The following is a 19758-nucleotide window of genomic DNA, read 5'->3' on the forward strand; positions in this document are numbered from 1 at the left end:
CTTGTACATCTGGAGATAGCTAAGTGCTCACTAAAATCATAAAGGAGCATTGCAAGACACTCATCTCTTTTATGATCCCAGAAAGATTTTCTTCGACTTGTTAGTTTTATTAACATGTATTTTATCTAATGAAATATCCTTGTCATCATGCACTATAGGCTATCCAACTTATTTTCTCAAGAATAAAACCGTGAGACTGAAGCCTAATTACCCTCACGTATTTCTTAAAGCGACAGGGACTCAATTACACACACCTCCTATGCGCACTCCTCCACACCACATTAAAGATAGCTAAATCAGTAGGCCTACACAAATGACTGAACATTTGTAGCTACTAGTAATTATGCATATTGTGTGTGGAGGGTCCAGCAGAATCTTGGATGGCCACTGGTGTGAATGATCACACAATATTCAATATAAGGTGATTAAACACCAAATCAACTAAAATTGTAAAAAAGCATCGAAAAAGTCATTCTTGACTTAGTATCGGTATCGAAACAATAATTTTGGTATCATGACAACACTAGCCTACTTTAAACACATGCTGAAAGTGCTTGAGCCACGTTACAACATCCCGTCAAAGACAAAACTATGTTTATTTGTCTTTTTTTTTTTTTTTCTGATCCGAAAAATGATCCGATCCGTGACTCTTGATCCGAGGAACGATCCGAGCCGTGACTTTTTCGATCCGTTGCACCCCTACTTGACATAATACAAAACCTGACAGTAACCATAATATTCATAGGCCATATAGGCAATATATAGGCCAGCCACTGTGTTATGTAGTAAACAGTTGACAGAAATAAAAGTTGCCATGGATCATGACATCATTGAGGCATGCTAGATCAGATGTTGAGATTATTTGTTATTGGTCATTTTAGCAGGCACTCTTATCCAGCGCGTCTGGAGCTAACTATAAGGACGGTCTCCCTGGAGAAACTCGGGGTTAGGTGCCCTGCTCAGGGGCACAATGGTGGGACTGAACTCTCAACCTTCTGCTGTTCCAGTTGGAAGCTCCGAGACCCTCATTTGCCCTGTCCTCTGAAAGCATGTGAGCCCCAATGCTCATGGCCCCAGAGTGTGGCGCTGTAGCTGCCTAGCTGTCTTAACAGCAGACTGCAGCAACTCCAACTAAGCAAAACTGATTATTTTTTAGTTTGTTCGCACCGATAGTACTCAGTGACCTCCTCAAGGAACGGAGATCTATTGGATATCTATTATCTATTGTTTGTATGTGTGTTCCCTCAGTTTGTTTTCTTAAGGCTAGATCTTTATCAGCTAGACCATCGCAATCAAGCAATCAATCGAGGTGCACTGCCTCACCTTTCTCCAGGTAGCTGCGTGGGGCCCAGGGCGGGTCCTCCTCAGCGTAGGGGTCGCTGTACTCCACCACGGCAGACTCTTCCTCCTCGTCCTCCTCATCCTCGTAGTCCTCTGGGGGTGGTGGAGGGGGAGTCTCCTCAAACACCGGCTCGTCGGCAGGGGGTGGGGGTGGCGGCGCGTCCGAGACTGCAGGAGGAGAGGATTGTGTGTGTGTGTGTGTGTGTGTGTGTGTGTGTGTGTGTGTGTGTGTGTGTGTGTAAAGAGGGAAGAATAAAAGTTCTGTTAAATTATGCAGAGCTCATTATAAAACACACAACAGAACTGGTAAACTAGCCCGCTTTAGTGAAGACCAACGATCGGCTCTGCTTTTAAGATGCACAGTGCACTACATTATGTATGTAGATGTTGATATACACACATGGTATATGCATAAAATGATTCAATTGATCAGCACTGAAGGTTAAAGGGATATTCCGGCATTTTTGGAAATAAGCTAATTTTCCACCTCCCCTCGAGCAAAACAATTGATATTTACCTTTTTCCCGTTCACCCAGCCATTCTGTGAGTCTGGCGATACAACTTTTAGCTTCAGCCTAGCATAGATAATTGAATCGGATTAGACCAGTAGCATCTCGCCTGCTAGCATCATGTTTAAAAGTGACTAAGATTTCCGGTAATTTTCCCATTTAAAACGTGTCTCTTCTCAAGTTAGAAAGAGCAATAAGACCAACTGAAAATGAAACCTGACGTTTTTCTAGGCTGATTTGACATGGAACTACACTTTCATCTGGCGTAATAATCAAGGCAAGTTGCAAACGTACCATGGGCGCAGTGATATCAGGCACTACTGCTTGTTGTCTATGGGGACTATTTTCAGATGCTGAGTGATATCACTGCGCCCATGGTACGCGTGCAACTTGCCTTGATTATTACGCCAGATGAGTATAGTTCCATGTCAAATCAGCCTAGAAAAACGCCAGGTTTCATTTTAAGTTGGTCTTATTGCACTTTCTAACTTGAGAAGAGACCAGAAATCTTAGTCACTTTTAAACATCATGCTAGCAGGCGAGATGCTACTGGTCTAATCCGTTTCAATGATCTATGCTAGACTGAAGCTAAAAGTTGTATCGCCAGACTCACAGAATGGCTGGTTGAACGGGAAAAAGGTAAACATAAATAGTTTTGCTCGAGGGGAGGTGGAAAATTAGCTTATTTCCAAAAATGACGGAATATCCCTTTAAGGTAATCTAAAGGTGGTCTAAAATGAAAGGTCAGGCTAAGGGGAAACCCCTCGGCATGCAAGGACACCACCAAAACAATCCCAGGAACTATGGAAGAAGGGGACCTGAAGCACAACTCCATCACAGTTCACACATCACACGAAGGCTCTGGAAGCTGGACTAGTCTGGCTATCACCTTACTAAGCTCAATCTTTTAAGACAGAACATTAGTATGGGGAGGCTGCGCTTTGTTTCTACTGCATTCAAGGCGTGAACAATGGGCATCGTTCAAATGACACTGTGTGCTTGGATAGTCCTTCAACCAATCAGACCAACGATCCGGTGTGTCTTTTGGATAAGCTAGTATCTGATTGGGGCCAAAGGTTCCGGCAGGGAACAGAGGAGATGGATGTGCAGGTTTCCAGTCTGAGCTGCCGGGCTAAATCCAAATTCGCCGGAAGTTCAGGCAGGGTTCACCCAGCCTACGTGAAGACTACTCTTCACAAAAACACAGAAAGAAAGAACTGTAGCTCCACTTACAATCATTTTCTTTGTTTATTTGTCTATCAATAGAACTATTTATTTTGAGTAGTTCTCGTCCCCTCTTTGTGCTAGGTGGTAGATGTTTGCACACAACCAGTAGAGGGCGCAGTGCTGAGCTCCTCATTAAAGGTGAATGAGGCTGCCCTCTCCTGCCGAGAGTGTTGCTGTACACTCTGTTTTAGCAGAAACTCCCTCAGGGCACAGGGCCATGCGAGGTGAAAAGCAAACATGGAATTGTGCTTGTATGCTTTAGTGAGGAGACAACACCACAACGGCCTGACAAATAAACCATTTGTCCTACAACATGTTAAGGGGGGGGGGGGGGGGGATTTCTCTATTGGAAACAATAATCTGTTATGGAGAAAGCATGCAGCAATGGTGCATGCAGGTTACCTACAAATATAAAAAGACAAACACACACCAAACATTTCTAATGAACAAAACCGCAATGATGAGGACATACCATGACATGAAAATGCATGCAAGTTGCCTACAAACAAACAAGACAACATACATATAATATTGACAGACATGTTCAATCACTCACACACACTCTCTCTCTCTCTCTCTCTCTCACACACACACACACACACACACACACACACACACACGGTGTCGGCGCACGGGCATGGAGAGGGGCAAGTGGGGAAGACACTTACTGGTCTCCTGCACCCTGGCGGCAAAGCCCATCAGCGGAAGCTGAGGAGTGATCTGCAGAATCGAGGGGGGAGGGGGAGCCACTGCTGGACCTGATGACCCCCCCAGGCCCCGAAGAAAAGAGTGCACAGAGAGAGAGAGAGGGAGAGAGGGAGAGAGACAGAGAGAGAGAGAGAGAAAGAGAAAAAGAGAGAAAGAGAGGAGCCAGAAAGGAAGAGGACACATCAGGAGGAGGGAGATGGGAAATGAGAGAAAAGGACGTGGAAGCAAACATGACAGGTGAAATATGATGATGAGAGAGGAAACATGACAGGTGAAATAGGATGATGAGAGAGGAAACATGACAGGTGAAATAGGATGATGAGAGAGCAAAGAGGGAAAAAAATGCAGAGAGAGGTGCGGCATTAGGTCAGAAGCAAAAAGCCTCATCACAGAGAGAACTCTTGTGATGGTCACAAAGCATCTAGAGACAACTCAAAGTCACTGCAATCTGCATGAAGATGAACGACTAATGCTTATGCTTAAAGACCCCCTCCAGTGAAAATCTAGTTTTAACCTTGTCAACATGTCCATATGATGTCAGCTATGTTTTCAAATAAATAAATAAAAGTCAAATAAAGAGCAACATTTGCACTCAGCGTCATGGATTACTGCCTTGGATCTAAGGTCAACCAATCACAGTTTCAGTGTACAAATTCAAACTGCAGTCCTTTATGACCATAAGGGCATTGAACCAATCCTGAGTACTCGGGGGTGGGACAACTCTTCATAAAGATGCAGACAATCAGGCTAACGTGTCCGGTCTGCTGTAGCAGCCAGTCACAGCAAATGAACAGTGTGTAAGGGGCGGGTCAGTGGGGGCCGGGCCAGAGAGATCCCAATTCTCAAATGAGGAAGAAGATGTAAAGTTCCAATGAAGCCATTATTTTCATGACCACGAGGGGATTTTTTTCATGATATTTTCTCTATACTTATACCAGAAGAACAAACAAGAACTTTGGGTGCAATAAAGTGCAGGAGTTCTGAGATGGAGCTGAAGGCCCACTGAGAGGAACAAAAGTGACCTTGGTTCCTTGGTACCTTGGTTCTGGTAATGTGGTCCTCCATTAAGTTGGTTCTGGCTCGGGGCCGGAGTAGGATTCGGATTCTGGGGAAGGTTCGGCTGGCCAGTCACCGATGGGGGGCGGCGGTAGGGAAGAGATCCTCCCACGTTGGGTGTGGCCTGCCGTGTCATTGGTCGGTTCATGCTGTAGAACTGAGGGCCGTTCCCTTGGAGATGAACAGTAGAGGGGTGACAGTGAGAAGAAGTACAGGCATGTTGTTGAAATCATGGAGCCTAGTCACAAAGCACGAAAAAGGCACAAATAACTATTTATTTTTACACTTTTGACAACATAGACAACATAATATTACAACAGCCATGTTTACATGGATGGCTTTTTTTTTTGTTTCTAATCGGATCAATAGGGTCCATGTAAACGTGGGTAATGTGTATTGTAATACATGTGATCCAACATGTGGAGATATGACCGTTTTCATCTAGATGTTCATGAAAACTGGCATGCTTTGAGCATTTGAAACACTTTAAAACAATGCACCTCAAACAATGTCTCTTGGAAGATTCAATGTGGGATCACATACTAAACAGCACTTGGGCATGTTTAAGGAGTTAAACCTTTAAGCTAGCTTTGTGTGCACTGGCTTTTGTTACAGAAGTCATCTGCGTTGTGCCCAATGTAAAATCAGACCATCTTGCATCCTGCAGAGACAAATATATATCTGGCTCCATGAGACTAATCATTACCCAACCACAAAACAACGTGTGTGTGTGTGTGTGTGTGTGTGTGTGTGTGTGTGTGTGTGTGTGTGTGTGTGTGTGTGTGTGTGTGTGTGTGTGTGTGTGTGTGTCAATTGATCTGTACTGATTAGTAGTTCATCCAGGACACTTATCTGGATGGATAGATCAGTCACCAATTCATCTTCAGCATGAAACAAAAGGGCTATGTCTGCATGTGCTTGACTAGGGAGCAGAGGACTTCAAATTGTGAATGTTTCACTGAATAATTCACTGAGAGGAAGTCCAAATCCCCTGGTAGTCACTAAGAACGAGCGTTACAAAAATGGTGCCATGCTCAATATGCCACTTTAAGCCGGGTCAGATATTTGGTGAGAAAGCAGCAAGCATTAACAGCTGAAAGTACAAATGCTATGTACTAAATAAATAATGGCAACAAGCTTGAGCACATGACGAGGTACAGTAAATGAAAGACAGACTTCTTCCAACTATTTCCTGTATTAGTTGGGGAAAAAGCAATGGCAAACTGTGATATGAGATATCTGGATATTATTTTCAAGAGAGATCGAAATGTTTCTTATGTCAAGGAGAAGGACACTGACCAGAGCTGAGGGAATGAGAGATGAAGGCAAAGAGCCACACACACACACACACACACACACACACACACACACACACACACTATGAGGGACAGTCATGCGGGGAGGCCAATGGCCATGGAGGAGGGTAAAGAACACTGTGCGTGTGAGTGACAGACACATCCTCAGAGAGATGGAGAAAGAGAGGAAGAATGAAAGCAGGATGGATGAGTGGCTGGGTTGGAGGTGGCAGTGCTGGTGCTGGGTGAAGAGGGGATGATGTTTGGTTGGGTGGGGTAAGGTGGGATGGGTTGGGCTACCGGTGTGGGGACTCACCTTGTGCGGGGGTGCTAAGGGCAGCAGAGCTGGTGGCCGTGAGAGCTGAGGGGGGCAGCTGAGGGGGAGGGGGGATTTCAGGGGGTGGGCCCTCTGCAGGGGGCAGGGAGGGGGTGGACTCAGGAGTGGGAGGGGGTGGGGGGGCAGGGGGCGCAGGTACAGGTACAGGTGCAGGTGCCGGGGCAGGAGCGGGGGTGGATGAGGCAGAGGAGGAAGAGGAAGAGGAAGGAGGCTTTGGAGGGTTAGGAGGAGCAGGAGCGGCACCTGCAGTGAGTAGCCAACCAACAGAGAACACAAAACACAGTAGAGAGAGAGAGAGAAAGGAGAATAAGAGAATAGGCAAGCAAAAGAAGGAGAGGGGGAGAGGGAGGGAGGGAGGGAGAGAAAGAAAGAAAGAAAGAAAGAAAGAAAGAAAGAAAGAAAGAAAGATGGGGGAAAGTGTGATAGAGGGCCAAAGAGAGAGATAAAGCACACAGAAGATTAAGAGCAAGATCAGAGGAAAGAGAAGCAGAAAGAGATTAAGAGACATTGTTACATGTCTGACCATCTAGGTCACCCTACTGCTAAAGGTCAAGCAACAGGGTTAACGGATGGAGCAACATAGGGTCAAAGGTGGAAGGTCACATTAGGCTTTTTACGAGATCTGGATGGCATACAGGGCAACAGATCAGGCTGAAGAGGGGGCTAGGGTGTGGGTTAGTGGCCCAAGAGCTGGCTGTTTCTGTGAGGGACGCGGTGCCGACAGGTGGAGACCTTACCTGGGAAGGCTGAGGGAGGGGCTGGGGTTGGCACGGCGATGGGCACGCCCACACTTCCGCTGCCACTGTTCTCCCGGCTGCTGCTGCGACTGCTGGGGTGGCTGCCGCCACTGCTGCCACTGCTAATACACACTCAGGTTTAGCACAGACTGAAGGCACACGCACACACACATTCCCTCTCTCCATATCTGCACACACACTGCACATAAAAACATGCATGCACGCGCACACACACACGTGTACACACTCAAAATGTAACAACACACAAATATCATCCCATTAACAGCAAAAAACCCATGTCACACAGAATAACAGTTTTTAGTGTAAGCCTGTAACAGGTCCTTCAGAGATTTTTCCCCTTAGAATGGATCATAATGAGAGAGCAACCTCGCAAGATCGCCAAATGCAAATGAAGCAGCTGGAAATGCAGGCAAAAAACAGAAAGAAAAAGGAAAAAAGAAAAGAAAAATGCTAAGTTACTAAGGAGCTAGAGCACCAAAGAACGAGCCAGAGCGCAAGAGAATAGACAAGCAAGAGAAAGAAAGAAAAAAAGAGAGGGGGAGAATAAAGAGAAAGTGAAAAAGGAAAAGATGGTTAGTGAGTGACTGTTCCTTCTGCTAACAGAGAGGACAAGGACAGACAGCACATAGACAGACACACTTAGACAGAATCCAGAAGAGGAAAGAGAAAGAGACGGAACAAGGGATGGGGAAAGAAGAATGGGTAGAGAGGGGGGGGGGGGGGGGACCAAGCCTCCAAGCCACTGCTAACCACCAGGCGTCAGTTGAATGCACCCAGGGTGGGTACTGTGTGTGTGTGTGTATGTGTGTGTGTGTGTGTGTGTGTGTGTGTGTATGTGTGTGTGTGTGTGTGTGTATGTGTGTTTCCACAGCAACCTTTCCACAAGGTTTAGGAGTGTCTTCATGGGAATTTTTGACCATTCTTCCAGAAGCGCATTTGTGAGGTCATACACTGATGTTGGACGAGAAGACTGGCTCTCAGTTTCTGCTCTAATTCATCCCAAAGGTGTTCTGTTGGGTTGAGGTCAGGACTCTGTGCAGGCCAGTCAAGTTCATCCACACCAAACTCTGTCATCCATGTCTTTATGGACCTTGCTTTGTGCACTGGTGCAGAGTCATGTTGGAACAGGAAGTGTCCATCCCCAAACTGGGCTCTTACTTCCAGTGAAAGGAACTGCTTCAGCGTTAACCAAGAGATTTTGAACAGCTCCTGCTACCAACTTTGTGGGAACAGTTTGGGGATGCTACAAGACTATTTCCTTTAGATTCGAGGTACGGGTGCAACCTTCGCTCCAGATTATGCCAACCTCTTCATGGGTTTTCTTGAACACAGGCACATCCACACAAATAATCCATTTGCCAAGAACATCATCTTGTTTAAGCATTGACATGTACATTGATGATTTATTCCTAATATGGAGAGAGGTACTGCAATTCAACCAATATACATGAATAATCTTGTGGACTCCATTCATTTCAGCCTTGAATATGGCAGGGATCGGACACATATCCTAGAAATTATATCAAGACTTATCCAACGGGGCTACACAACCAAATGCCTTGACGATGCCCTCACACGAGTCACGTCTAACGAAAATACAATCCGGCTCTACGATCCAAAACCTCATCGCAGCGATCCTCCACTGATTTGTTGCACGACATACACTCTACATAGCCACCAGATAAAGAACATTATTAAATGTCATTGGCATGTCCTGCAGGAGACGCTAAAATGTGCAGAGATTTCCCCCAGACCTCCGCTCGTCACTCACTCTAGGGCAGGGGTCGGCAATAGGCGGCCCGCGGGCCAGATGCGGCCCGCAAGCAAAGAACATCTGGCCCGTGAGATCTTTTGAACCAGAGAATGAAAAAAAAAAAAAAACACTTTTTAAAAATCGGACTGCCAGTCTCAAACATGCTCTTTATTTTGAAACGTAACTTTCCAGAACAGAAGAATTTCAATCAATCTAAATGCTTAGCTATTTGTTTCATCTGAATACGAGTGAAGAAGCACGCAGCGAGGTGCAGCGTGACCGCACAACATGCAAAAACAAATGAAGGCGACAGCGCTGGTTCTCAAATTCCAAGCTAGTCCCTAAAACGCTTGTTGTCATTCAAACAACGGACATAAGCTTATGGTGATAATTAAAACACGACTTCTTTTAAACAGGCCTGACATCAAACAGGCAATTTACGCACATAGAACTGTGAAAAGTAAAACACGAGTTTCAAACGCGTGCGTGTTAGGAACGCAACCTTTAAATCAGAGAGGGTTAAAGCGGAGCATGCTTAGTTTCGTGGTGCCGTCTTGTACTCTTTGCATGCAGAGACACCTAGTTGTTACAAATCAGGCATGTGGGATTTGCATTAATACAATTAGGGAGGATGAAGGCATAGTTCTCTGTCCATTCATCATTAAAGATCCTGTTTTCGCTGTTAACTTGTCTCTTCAGATTTTTTGATAGTGCCATTTTTTTACAGCTAACAGCAACGCGTGGAAATGTTTTTCTGGTGTTTTGAGGCATATAATAGCGCCCCCAATGACCAGTCGACAAATTTAACCTACATCAGCCTGCTTGAATGTCTCTGCTCTGACATTTCAAGAGCGCCTATCATTTTTACCTCCTCCGATATTAATTAATTAAATTAGCAATTGTTTTGGTTGTGAACTTGTGGCCCGCTATGTAATGGCTTGGCAAATATCTGGCCCGAGGCCAAACTTAATTGCCGACCCCTGCTCTAGGGCGTCTGATCTCAAGGATAACTTAGTACACTCAGATACTTTTGATCATTCTAAACGTCCCCGCAAACGCTTAGATGATATATGCAAACGAGTTCACAAGACTGACCATTTCACCAGCTTCTCCACTGGGAACAAAATATCACATCAGAAAATGCATAACCTGCAACTCTGTCAATGTAATTTATTAATTGTATTGTCCTTGTGGTTTACAGTATACAGGGTGCATGCACAGGCAACAAGGATCCGTATCAAGAAGCACCGTAGCCAGTCTCCTCGTCCAACATCAGTGTGTGACCTGACAAATATACTTCTGGAAAAATGGTCAAAAATCCCATAAACACATTACTAAACCTTGTGGAAAGCCTTCCCAGAAGAGTTGAAGCGGTTATAGCTGCAAAGGGTGGACCAACGTCATATTAAACCCTATGGATTAAGAATGTCACTTCAGCTCATATGCGAGTGACCCAATAGTTTTGGCAATATAGTGTATTTGATTAATAGCGGTGTTGGGGTTCACGTCTTGTCACTGGCTGGGCCGCTAAGAAATGTTGACATCGATTTCTTGCCTTGTTTGCCTGTACGTTTTGGATCGTTGTTTGAAGGTCCAATGCGGTGAGTTAGGCCATGTTTCTCTGCAGACTGTTCTGCAGGCTATATGATTTGTATAGTGTGTCAACATGTGTGTGTCTTTCTGTCTATTCCAATGAATAAGCAAAACTGTGTGTGCCTCTTTCCGAGCATATTTGTGTCCTATGTCTGGGGATCCATGCTTGAACGCACGCCTATGTATATGTTCATTCTGGCATGATGTATGTGTGAGACTGGGGTACCTGTATGTGTGTGGTCTGTGTGTGTGTGTGTGTGTGTGTGTGTGTGTGGTGTGTGTGTAAAAGGGTGTGTGTGAGGGGGTACCTGTACGTGCGGGTCCTCTGATTAACAGATGCGGTGCGTGCCGGGCTCTGCAGGGCCGGGGCAGTGTTTCGTGTCGGGCTCGGCACGTAGTCGTTAGGAATAACGGGAGGACGCACCGGCTCGAGCGTCCGGTAGGGGGAGTGTCGCCTGCCGAGGGGGTCGGGGGTGGGGGGGTAAGAAAGGGGACGGGGGGTTGGGGAGTTGGGGGTGGGAGGAGGAAAGGATGGGATTGGGGTTGAAATCTCAAACACCAGCTTTATCTGGGACCCAGTTCCCTTGCAGTGGCCCAACAGCAAACTGGCCCCTCCTTTCTGATCAGTGGTCAGTGCAAAGCACCACACTGTGACTTGCAGTGCGTGATACAAAAAAAAGGCTTAACTACTTTGCTATTGGTCAGGGAATTAGATCAGGCTGCCTGTGGATGATGTTAATTCATGCTGGTTATTTCATGCTGGCTAATTCACTCGTCTGCGAACGCAACAGTGCACATTCTGAGCTCTCCCAGGTGTCAGCTCAATGGCTGAATGTCATACTGGGAGTTGTAATGGCACTGTGGAGCTCTAGGTGTACAAGGGAGGGGCGGGGGTCTATTAGAAGGCAATGATGCTGCTGCTCGCCATTTCTGTTGCACCGCCGTGATGAATGGCAGCTGTGTTGCTACGGCAACGATGAGGGGAAGGGTTGGGGGTGGGGGGAGGGGGGTGGTGAGAGGGTACACGACACAAGTCGAGGGAGATCAACACTGACACACCTGGCAAACACACCCTCTTGACATACACACACACACACACAAACACGCACACCACAAGTAACACAAAGGCCCTGAACAGACAAACGTTTCACACTCACAATGAGTGCCCACAATGCTGGAATTGAAGAGCAGAGTGTGATTTGTCAATGCCAGCGTTATCTAGCCTTAAAAAGCAGAGCAGCCACATACACACATAACTGGAATGGCCAAACCCATCAAGTACCAAAGAAATAGGTTAGGTCATAAAAAAATCCCAACATTGCAACACTGGTCTCACGCTTAAACTCACACACACTCACACACACATACACACACATTCACACACAATGAGGAAGTAAGCCTTCTGTCTTTTGCTATGGAGATGAGCATGAATAAAACATGGATGTTTTGAAGCACACTAAAAACATATGCTGATCCCCTGAGTGAGACCCTTCTTCCTCTACACAGAAGGAGAGAGGTCATCTGAAGGTCAGCGTTTGTCCTCTCCCCACTGATCATACTCAGGTCAGGTCGGGTCAGGACAGGGCAATTCTAACAAGCTTCATTTTAAGGGGGAAAAAAATATTAGGCCTCAGGAAATGTAACGGTACAAACCCAATGCGTTTACAAAATGCTAAATTGTTTTTCCCAAAGTGTCAGGTCCAATTGTCTGCAATCGTCACAGTGACAAAACCTGTTAGACACATTTCCAACACACACATACACACACACACACACACACACACACACACACACACACACACACACACACACACACACACAGAGACACACAGACAGACACACACACATCGATCCTCCAGCCCACATACCCAAGAGTGCCCTTCCCTGGTCCAGGGGGGCTCGGGGGCTTCTGGGTCGGTGCTGCAGTGCGGGGGATCGTCCCACCTGCCTTCATGTTCTGTGCATTGACCTGTAAAATGGACAAGGAGTTCAAAAGTTAAAAGTCAAGAAGTCACACCTCCAACATAACATCACACTATTACACATACACTCATGGAACACAAAAACTGTTCCAGCTCTGTCACTTTTAACGACTAGATCTATACAGAAGTCTATCTATTACAGTCTGATGGAAGATGAGATGATACATTGCCCTTAAGGCACTTCAATGGAGGAAACGACAAACACAAACAACACAACTACACACCAAGCCAGGGAGTGGAAAGGGGCCTTGGAACAAGTCCTTACCTTAAACCTTAGCAACCACTAAGACCATACAAGAGCCAAGTAAGAAACAGGGATAAAGAGAGAAGAGAGTCATTCTGTTAGTACGGCATATGGCACTTTGGCAAAGTATCTCAGTGTGTTACTCTCAGAGAGGGATAGAGGAAATGGAGAGGGGGGGGGGGGGGGGGGAGAGAGAGAGCACAGGCAAACAGGTCACTAGAAAGGTGCAAACTACTAGCAAAGCATAACATACATTTACACAGTATATTGGAGAGTTTGTATAGAGAAGAAAATAATCATAATAATTAAAAAGAGTAAAAAAAACGTGCCACTGCCATTTCAGAGACATCCATATGGAGCTTCTCTTTCAATTCACAGGCCTCAATATTAACATTATTAAGGAAAGTGACATTTACTGCATGTCTCGACAATACAATACTTTAATCCTACAAACTATCTGGTTAATACAAGGACATTAGTCTGTCTGTCTGTCTGTCTGTCTATCTATATCTTTATCTATATCTATATCCTCCTTAAGCTGAGCAAAAGAACTCGGTGCTCTTTAGGTTAATCAATTAGGTACAATCTGTCCTCCAAGAAAATGCCTAGACAGTGCATCAAAAGACCACTAAACGCAGCCGTTACGAGATGTATTGCATTGGTACTAATGCTGACAGTGCATAGAGGACAGGCACATGCAAAGGTTTTGGGGTCTCCAGTATCACAGCCTCCACATGCTAAGTGTCCTGGGCCACTCCCACGCCTACCTTCACGCCATGGCCCACGTCATCCAGCACGCCGTAGTCAATGGGCTTGCGGATGTAGCGTACAGGCCTCTCGGGATTGGCCGGTGCAATGATCTTGTGTGTGCGGGAAGTGTTTTTGTTGGTCGTGAGGATGCCAATCTCCCGGCGGGCCACCTTCTCCTTGTGGATATCCACCGTCTAGGGGGAAATGAGATACGAGATGTAAGGTGTTGGCTAAAGACACAAACTCTCCTCAGGCTTAAAGGGGAATGTTTTTTTTTTTGTATTTCATTATTTTTTTTTTATCTTTTTAGATCCACATTTTTAGAAGGGAGAAAAACAAAATTCATGCAGTGTTGAGTTAGAATGCTGTAACTGGCTGGCCGCAAAGGACTATACAATGAAATCCTTTAGAACGTGTGCATAGTGTATGTGAGTACATCTGATATGTGGATGATGGAGACCTCCACTGTGTTATGTCTGTGTGTGGTATTGACGGATCAGGTCCTGTGTGTGTGTGTGTGTGCGTGTGTGTTTGTGTCTAACCTGTGAGATGTGGTTGATGGAGGACTCCATGCGGCGCAGCTGGGACGCCTGGATGTCAAGCATCTGGAGCACATTGTTGGCGAGTGTGTTGATCAGGTAGGCGACGCTGGCCAAGGACTGGGTGGTGTAGCTCTTGGTCTCCTCCAAAGCCCTGTGTTTATCAGGGGACTAGAGAGAGAGAGAGAGAGAGAGAGAGAGAGAGAGAGAGAGAGAGAGAGAGAGAGAGAGAATAGTGAAAACGAGGGAGGTGGGACAAAGAAAGGAAAAAGAAGGAGATATGGGGTGACTAACTGAGGCAGCATGCAGATGCAGAGATAACGACAGAATGACACACACACACACACACACACCCTACTTCAACATCCCCCACCCCACCCCACCCCATCCCTTTAAAATCATCTCCTGAGGAGCAAGGGAGCGGATCAGGACACTGAGACTGTGCCTCCTGCAAGCCCAATGACAGAGCAGCACAACACCTCCCAGACACGCGCCATTGGCCGCCTGCAACCATCAATCACCACCTGTCATGGTTGCTAAGGCAACGCCATCACATCGGAGAGCCGTAAAATAAATGTGGTACGTGTGAGCGAGTGTGAAGACATTCACAGGACAGTTTGGGGGGGGGTGCCTTGCAAAAGCCAACACACACAATCTGCTCGAAGGAACATGGAACATGGAGAGACAAACTCTCAACTTCGGTTATGTAACCCAAGCGTTTTTACATAAAATCAAAGCAAAACATTGCCCACTGTACTACGCAGTACACAGTGTTGTTGTGCCCCTGGCAGGTCCTAGAGGAGGGGTTGGAGTCACATTTATAGAATTTCAGCTTCAAGATGACACATTAGTCATACATCAGAAGCTTTTGGCTTCAGGTCTGAGGGTTCATCAGACCATTCTCAGTCTGCAGTCTGCACACACGCACACACACAGGAGTATTACGTATGCACGACTTGCTTCTTGCATCGCTTTATCATCAAACAAACATCACTCCACCTGCTAACCAGATTCAACCCAGAGAGATAAAAAAAAAAAAAAAATACAAATTCAAAATATGAAGCAGTACACCAACATGTCCATACTGCTAGGAATCACGAATCAGCTAGGTGAAACTGCATACATTCCCCCACAGGCACCGTCCAACAACTCACAAGCCGATGCCTGAATCAAGAAACACCACATTCACTGCGCGACTTAAAACCTCATATTCACTCACATAGCCATGGCATACTCAACAATCTTGCCATTTCCAAGACTCTGCTGAATGAAGTTTATGACACTTCTCTCCAAGTATGTGGTTTCAGTGGTATGTGTTCAAATGCGCGCACGCGCACACACACACACACACACACACACAAACATTCAGCATTCTCTGAATGTAGCCCGTCAACACTTCTGTTTCTGTAGTCAGTGCTGCGAGTGGTTGAACCAGGTCAGGGTCCCATAGAGGGAGTGCACGGCACGCTCAAGCGGAGCATGTCCCATTCAGGGAACCAGGGCACAGCTCTCCACTGTCAGCCCAAAAACACACAACACTGCACAGACAGACTGCCAACGCACTGGCAGCCATAACAACAGACCGGCCATGCCAGGGAGACAGTACAGAACTAAGAAACACAATATAAAGTCGGAAGAGGGAAGAAAGCCTTCAGTTTGTTTCAGATGAAGTTGTGCTTGGGTTAACTAGGTATCCTACCAACAATCTGACATGATGAAAACGACTAAAAAGACAGTCGATTCTGCTAGAATACACACTGACGTTTAGCCAGCAACCATGTTTGATCATAGATGCCGTTTGTAATTCTTCCTTAATGGTCTCTGTACAGTAGGCTGTGTGCACCTTTCAAGATGCTAAATTATCTCTATAACTGATACATTCCAACAAAGGACAGATACTGCCTGTGGTACCGCATCAAAGGGGAAAACAGAGTGGTTCCTTTCAGAGACCGAGTCTCTGTTCGTGCTAATGATGAGCTTAATGATGCTCTCCCACCTACTCACACAACCCGCCCAAGTGAAACGAAGAACCGGAGGAGAAGCACCACTCCGCAAGAGAAAACCAAGCAGCGTGGACACATGCAGCAGGGTGTGACCTCTAAAAAAATAATCCAACCAACACACACCTAATGGGAAAACGGGGCCAAGGACAATTAACAATAGCTACGGAATTCCACAGTGATCACACGTTTACAAAAAAATCCAAAAAACGTCCAGGTGCTGGTTCGCGGCGTTTTTACCTCGCGCACCATCTGAGCCAGAGGCGTTGAGCGACATTTAGCGACATTTAGCAGCCGTGATTTGTTGCCCAATGTCGGGCTTAGTAAACCTGTTGTATAGATAGAACCTTCGAACAAGCCCTTGGGGTCAAATCTGATACCCCAACCCAGTTTAATGGCTCTAAGGTCTACCCGTTCGACGTGTTTGAAGTTCTCTACCCCAAAAGAAACACAGTGCATCTTCATACAAAACGTCTGTTGGCAATTTAACGCATTGAGTTCAACATCTAGGAAATCTGCAGCACATCTAATGTTGACAGCAAGGAGTATAGTGTAAAATATGGGTAATTGATATTTTACAAATTTGAGTCAATGCCTGCAAAACAGAGACAAAATTCTTTACACAACACCAAAGTAAATCACAGTCATCCCTGGCAGCGTTCGATGTGTGTGTGTGTGTTGTGTTTGTTTTTCTCTGCGGGCCTTAATCTCTATTCTCTAGCAAAAATCGCTGCTTATTTGACTTGAGCAACCTCAGCCTTTGACATTTGATAAAGGGGAATTATATCACAGTTCTGGGTCAAACGGCTATGATCACAGAGGTCACAATTTGTTTTGTTGTTACTGAAATTAACGTAGATTGGCACACTGGATAGCTGCTAATGTTAAGAGTGACGTTAGCAAGGACCATAACACCATCAGAAACACCAATTACGTACGCGTTTTCCAAACACACCAGTTATATTTTCTGCTCCAGTCGCAACTGAAATGTTTACGTTCATCAATCTATGGGAACATGATCTACTTTACCTACAACATTTCTTGCTCTTCCTAGCCACTTGGTGAAGGGTGCCTGTGCGAGCATAGCACGGTGAACTTTTCTCGCCGTGTCATAAACGTTAGTTTGTTGTTGATCATTAATCGAATTAAGACAGACTATTTGGTTCAATTATTTTATATAGGCTACATATATATATATATATATAACGTATAAGGTGGACAATGACAACTAACGTTATTTTAAAAAGATAACTTCAAAAGCATACTGGGAACTGCTTCCATTGCATTTACTGCCAGCTAGCAACTGTTCTAGCTAGCGAACTGGCTAGCCACTAGATTACCATGATCGCTTGCCAGCTAGCAAGCTGCCTATCCATAACGTTACACCAATGACTACCAACCATATAGCTACCTAAAATGGCTACCCCGCTAAACATCGTTAAGTTACTCGTGATAAAAACCAAGGACTGTATCTGAACGAGATCATTAACGATTATTTTGAAATATACTGCTAATATTATATCCAAGAGTTTAACGTTGAATACATCTGTTGAGGGCAATGTGCAGTCAATGGCAAAATACTCCAATGACCAAAACGTTAGCCAGCTAGCTAGGTAACTTAGCAAGCTAATGAAGCCATGACAGGCTGGACGTCTTTCCGTTCACAGCCATGCCTTTTCAGCACTGTGCGTATATTTAGGATCACAAATCTTATTCATACCTGTATATAATTGCTCTCACAGTATTCTGCGACTCTTTCTAGATTGGCATAACTGTCAAGTAAAGCGCCTCGTCCAGCCGGAATCTCCTCTTCCAAAAGCATTTGAAGCTCCGCCATCTTCACATCTTACCAGCTAGATGTTAGCTTGACTGATGCCAGTTCAATATGGCAGACACTTCAAAACAAAAGTCCTCGCGACTTTTGCAGAAACGGCACTGACAGTATTTTACCATGCATTTTACCTTGATGTCATCTACCTGGTCTGTCATTTGAAACACACTCACACAGAAATTTCTCTAAGATCTTTGCTAAAAGTGTCCAGATTATTCAATCTCAAAGTAGGTTGTAGGCAGTGTTGGGAAGGTTACTTTAGAAATGTAATGTTTTACAGTTACAAGTTAGGCTACTCTGTTTAAAATGTAATAGTAGTGTAACTATCTGAATTACTTTTTCTGAGTAACTACTTTTGATTACTTTTTGATTACTTTTCCGATTTTTGAATGGTATTTATAGTCCCCAAATCCATGCGAAGATTTCGGCCTTTGTCTACAGGCTGAGCAGTTCTATAGGCTACAAGCGCACAGGCAGCAAGGGCATTAATAGGCCTACATGAATTAGCATCACATTTTTGTGTGAGGATAATATAACGATATTCATAACACGTTTAAAGGCAGGCATGTAGGCCTACGCTGATGGCTCTGTAGACGTGATGGAGCCTATCAGAAGGTCCCGTATCAAACTATGGCTGTGGAGGGAAACAGTTCTTTTTACATACAATATTATTTGCAAAGTTTTGCTGACAATATTGAGATGTAATTCAAATTGTAATTTTGAAAAATGTCAAAAGTACCTGTAATTGAATTACATTTTTTTCTACAGTAACTGTAATATTACTGTTACATTTATTTTGTAATTGAATTACGTAACTCAATTACATGTAATGCGTTACTCCCCAACACTGGTTGTAGGCTATCCTAGTTAGACATACCCAGGGGGCAAAGGGGGGTTTACAGACATGGGCTGATGTAAAAGGTTGTCATGCAAAAACAAATCCCAGGATCACAACCTGGGTGGACAACCCGGTCAATAAGCTGCTATTTGTGTGTTATAGCCCTTTTTATGCCCCATTATCAGTCTATGGACGAATATATTATGGGGTGAACAGCGTAAACATTTTAACAAATAGATAGGCCTATCCCCACAAAAATTCCTCAGATGATTATTTATTAAGGCAATACTTTTTTGTATTACAAGTTGTTTTAAATATCATGTACAAATATGTAAATGAGGTAGGCTATCATACACTTAATATAATATAATAATATAAAGGCTACGCAATAGCCTAATTATCAAAAGGTTGGCCTGTACCTTATGGGTAAATACAGTAAGAAACAGCCTAGGCTGAGCCTAACCTAGGCTATATATTTTCTAGATCTTACACCCTGTAGATATGATTTAATATGTGCTGAGACAAGTCTCACCTTCTTCCACAACATTTGACAATGAATCTCTCTATAGTATTTGCATTGTATTGTAATGCATTGATTCTCAATGTACACCCATGTAGCTTAGGTTAGTGTAACCCAAAATTGTCCCATGTTAACATTCATTTTTATATTCAGCATAGCCAGACCTTTCACCAAAAGTCTGGTTGGTTGATAGAGGTGCACTTTAAGCCCCCCAAGCCCAAGGCTATAAATGTATGCAAATTCGTCCATATTTCATTTGATAATGGTTCATCTACATAAAATGTATAAAGTATTTCAGAAAACTTGCAATTCAAAAAAGTATTATCTTACAGTGAGAAATCATCTAAGGAATTTTTGTGGGGCATATCTATTTGTTAATTTTTTTACCCTATTCACCCCAAAATATAGCCTACTGTATTCGTCCATAGACTTATAATGGGGCATAAAGAGGGTGGTAACACACAAACAGCAGCTTAT

The 19758-nt window shown here is 44.6% G+C and overlaps 1 protein-coding gene across 6 annotated transcripts in view; it reads right to left on the reverse strand.

Annotated features, from left to right (window-relative positions):
- abi2b (abl-interactor 2b) overlaps positions 1-17964 on the reverse strand; it is a 23370-nt gene extending 5406 nt beyond the window's left edge. The window contains exons 1-9 of one of the 6 annotated variants that reach the window (XM_062527440.1): positions 17813-17964; positions 14096-14263; positions 13571-13747; positions 12446-12546; positions 10886-11032; positions 7211-7329; positions 4824-5012; positions 3746-3835; positions 1324-1509 (exon numbers count right to left, since the gene is read on the reverse strand). In XM_062527440.1, the coding sequence (XP_062383424.1) occupies positions 1324-1509; positions 3746-3835; positions 4824-5012; positions 7211-7329; positions 10886-11032; positions 12446-12546; positions 13571-13747; positions 14096-14263; positions 17813-17929 (1294 nt within the window). In that variant the 5' untranslated portion in view covers positions 17930-17964. Of the gene's footprint in view, positions 1-1323; positions 1510-3745; positions 3836-4823; positions 5013-7210; positions 7333-10885; positions 11033-12445; positions 12547-13570; positions 13748-14095; positions 14264-17812 lie in introns of all 6 variants that reach the window. The other 5 variants (XM_062527439.1, XM_062527443.1, XM_062527442.1 and 2 more) reach the window with 5 other exon arrangements.
- Between the last annotated feature and the right edge of the window lie 1794 nt (positions 17965-19758).

The sequence above is a fragment of the Sardina pilchardus genome, chromosome 23 (genome assembly GCF_963854185.1).
Source record: "Sardina pilchardus chromosome 23, fSarPil1.1, whole genome shotgun sequence".
In the NCBI taxonomy this organism is placed as follows: domain Eukaryota; kingdom Metazoa; phylum Chordata; class Actinopteri; order Clupeiformes; family Clupeidae; genus Sardina; species Sardina pilchardus.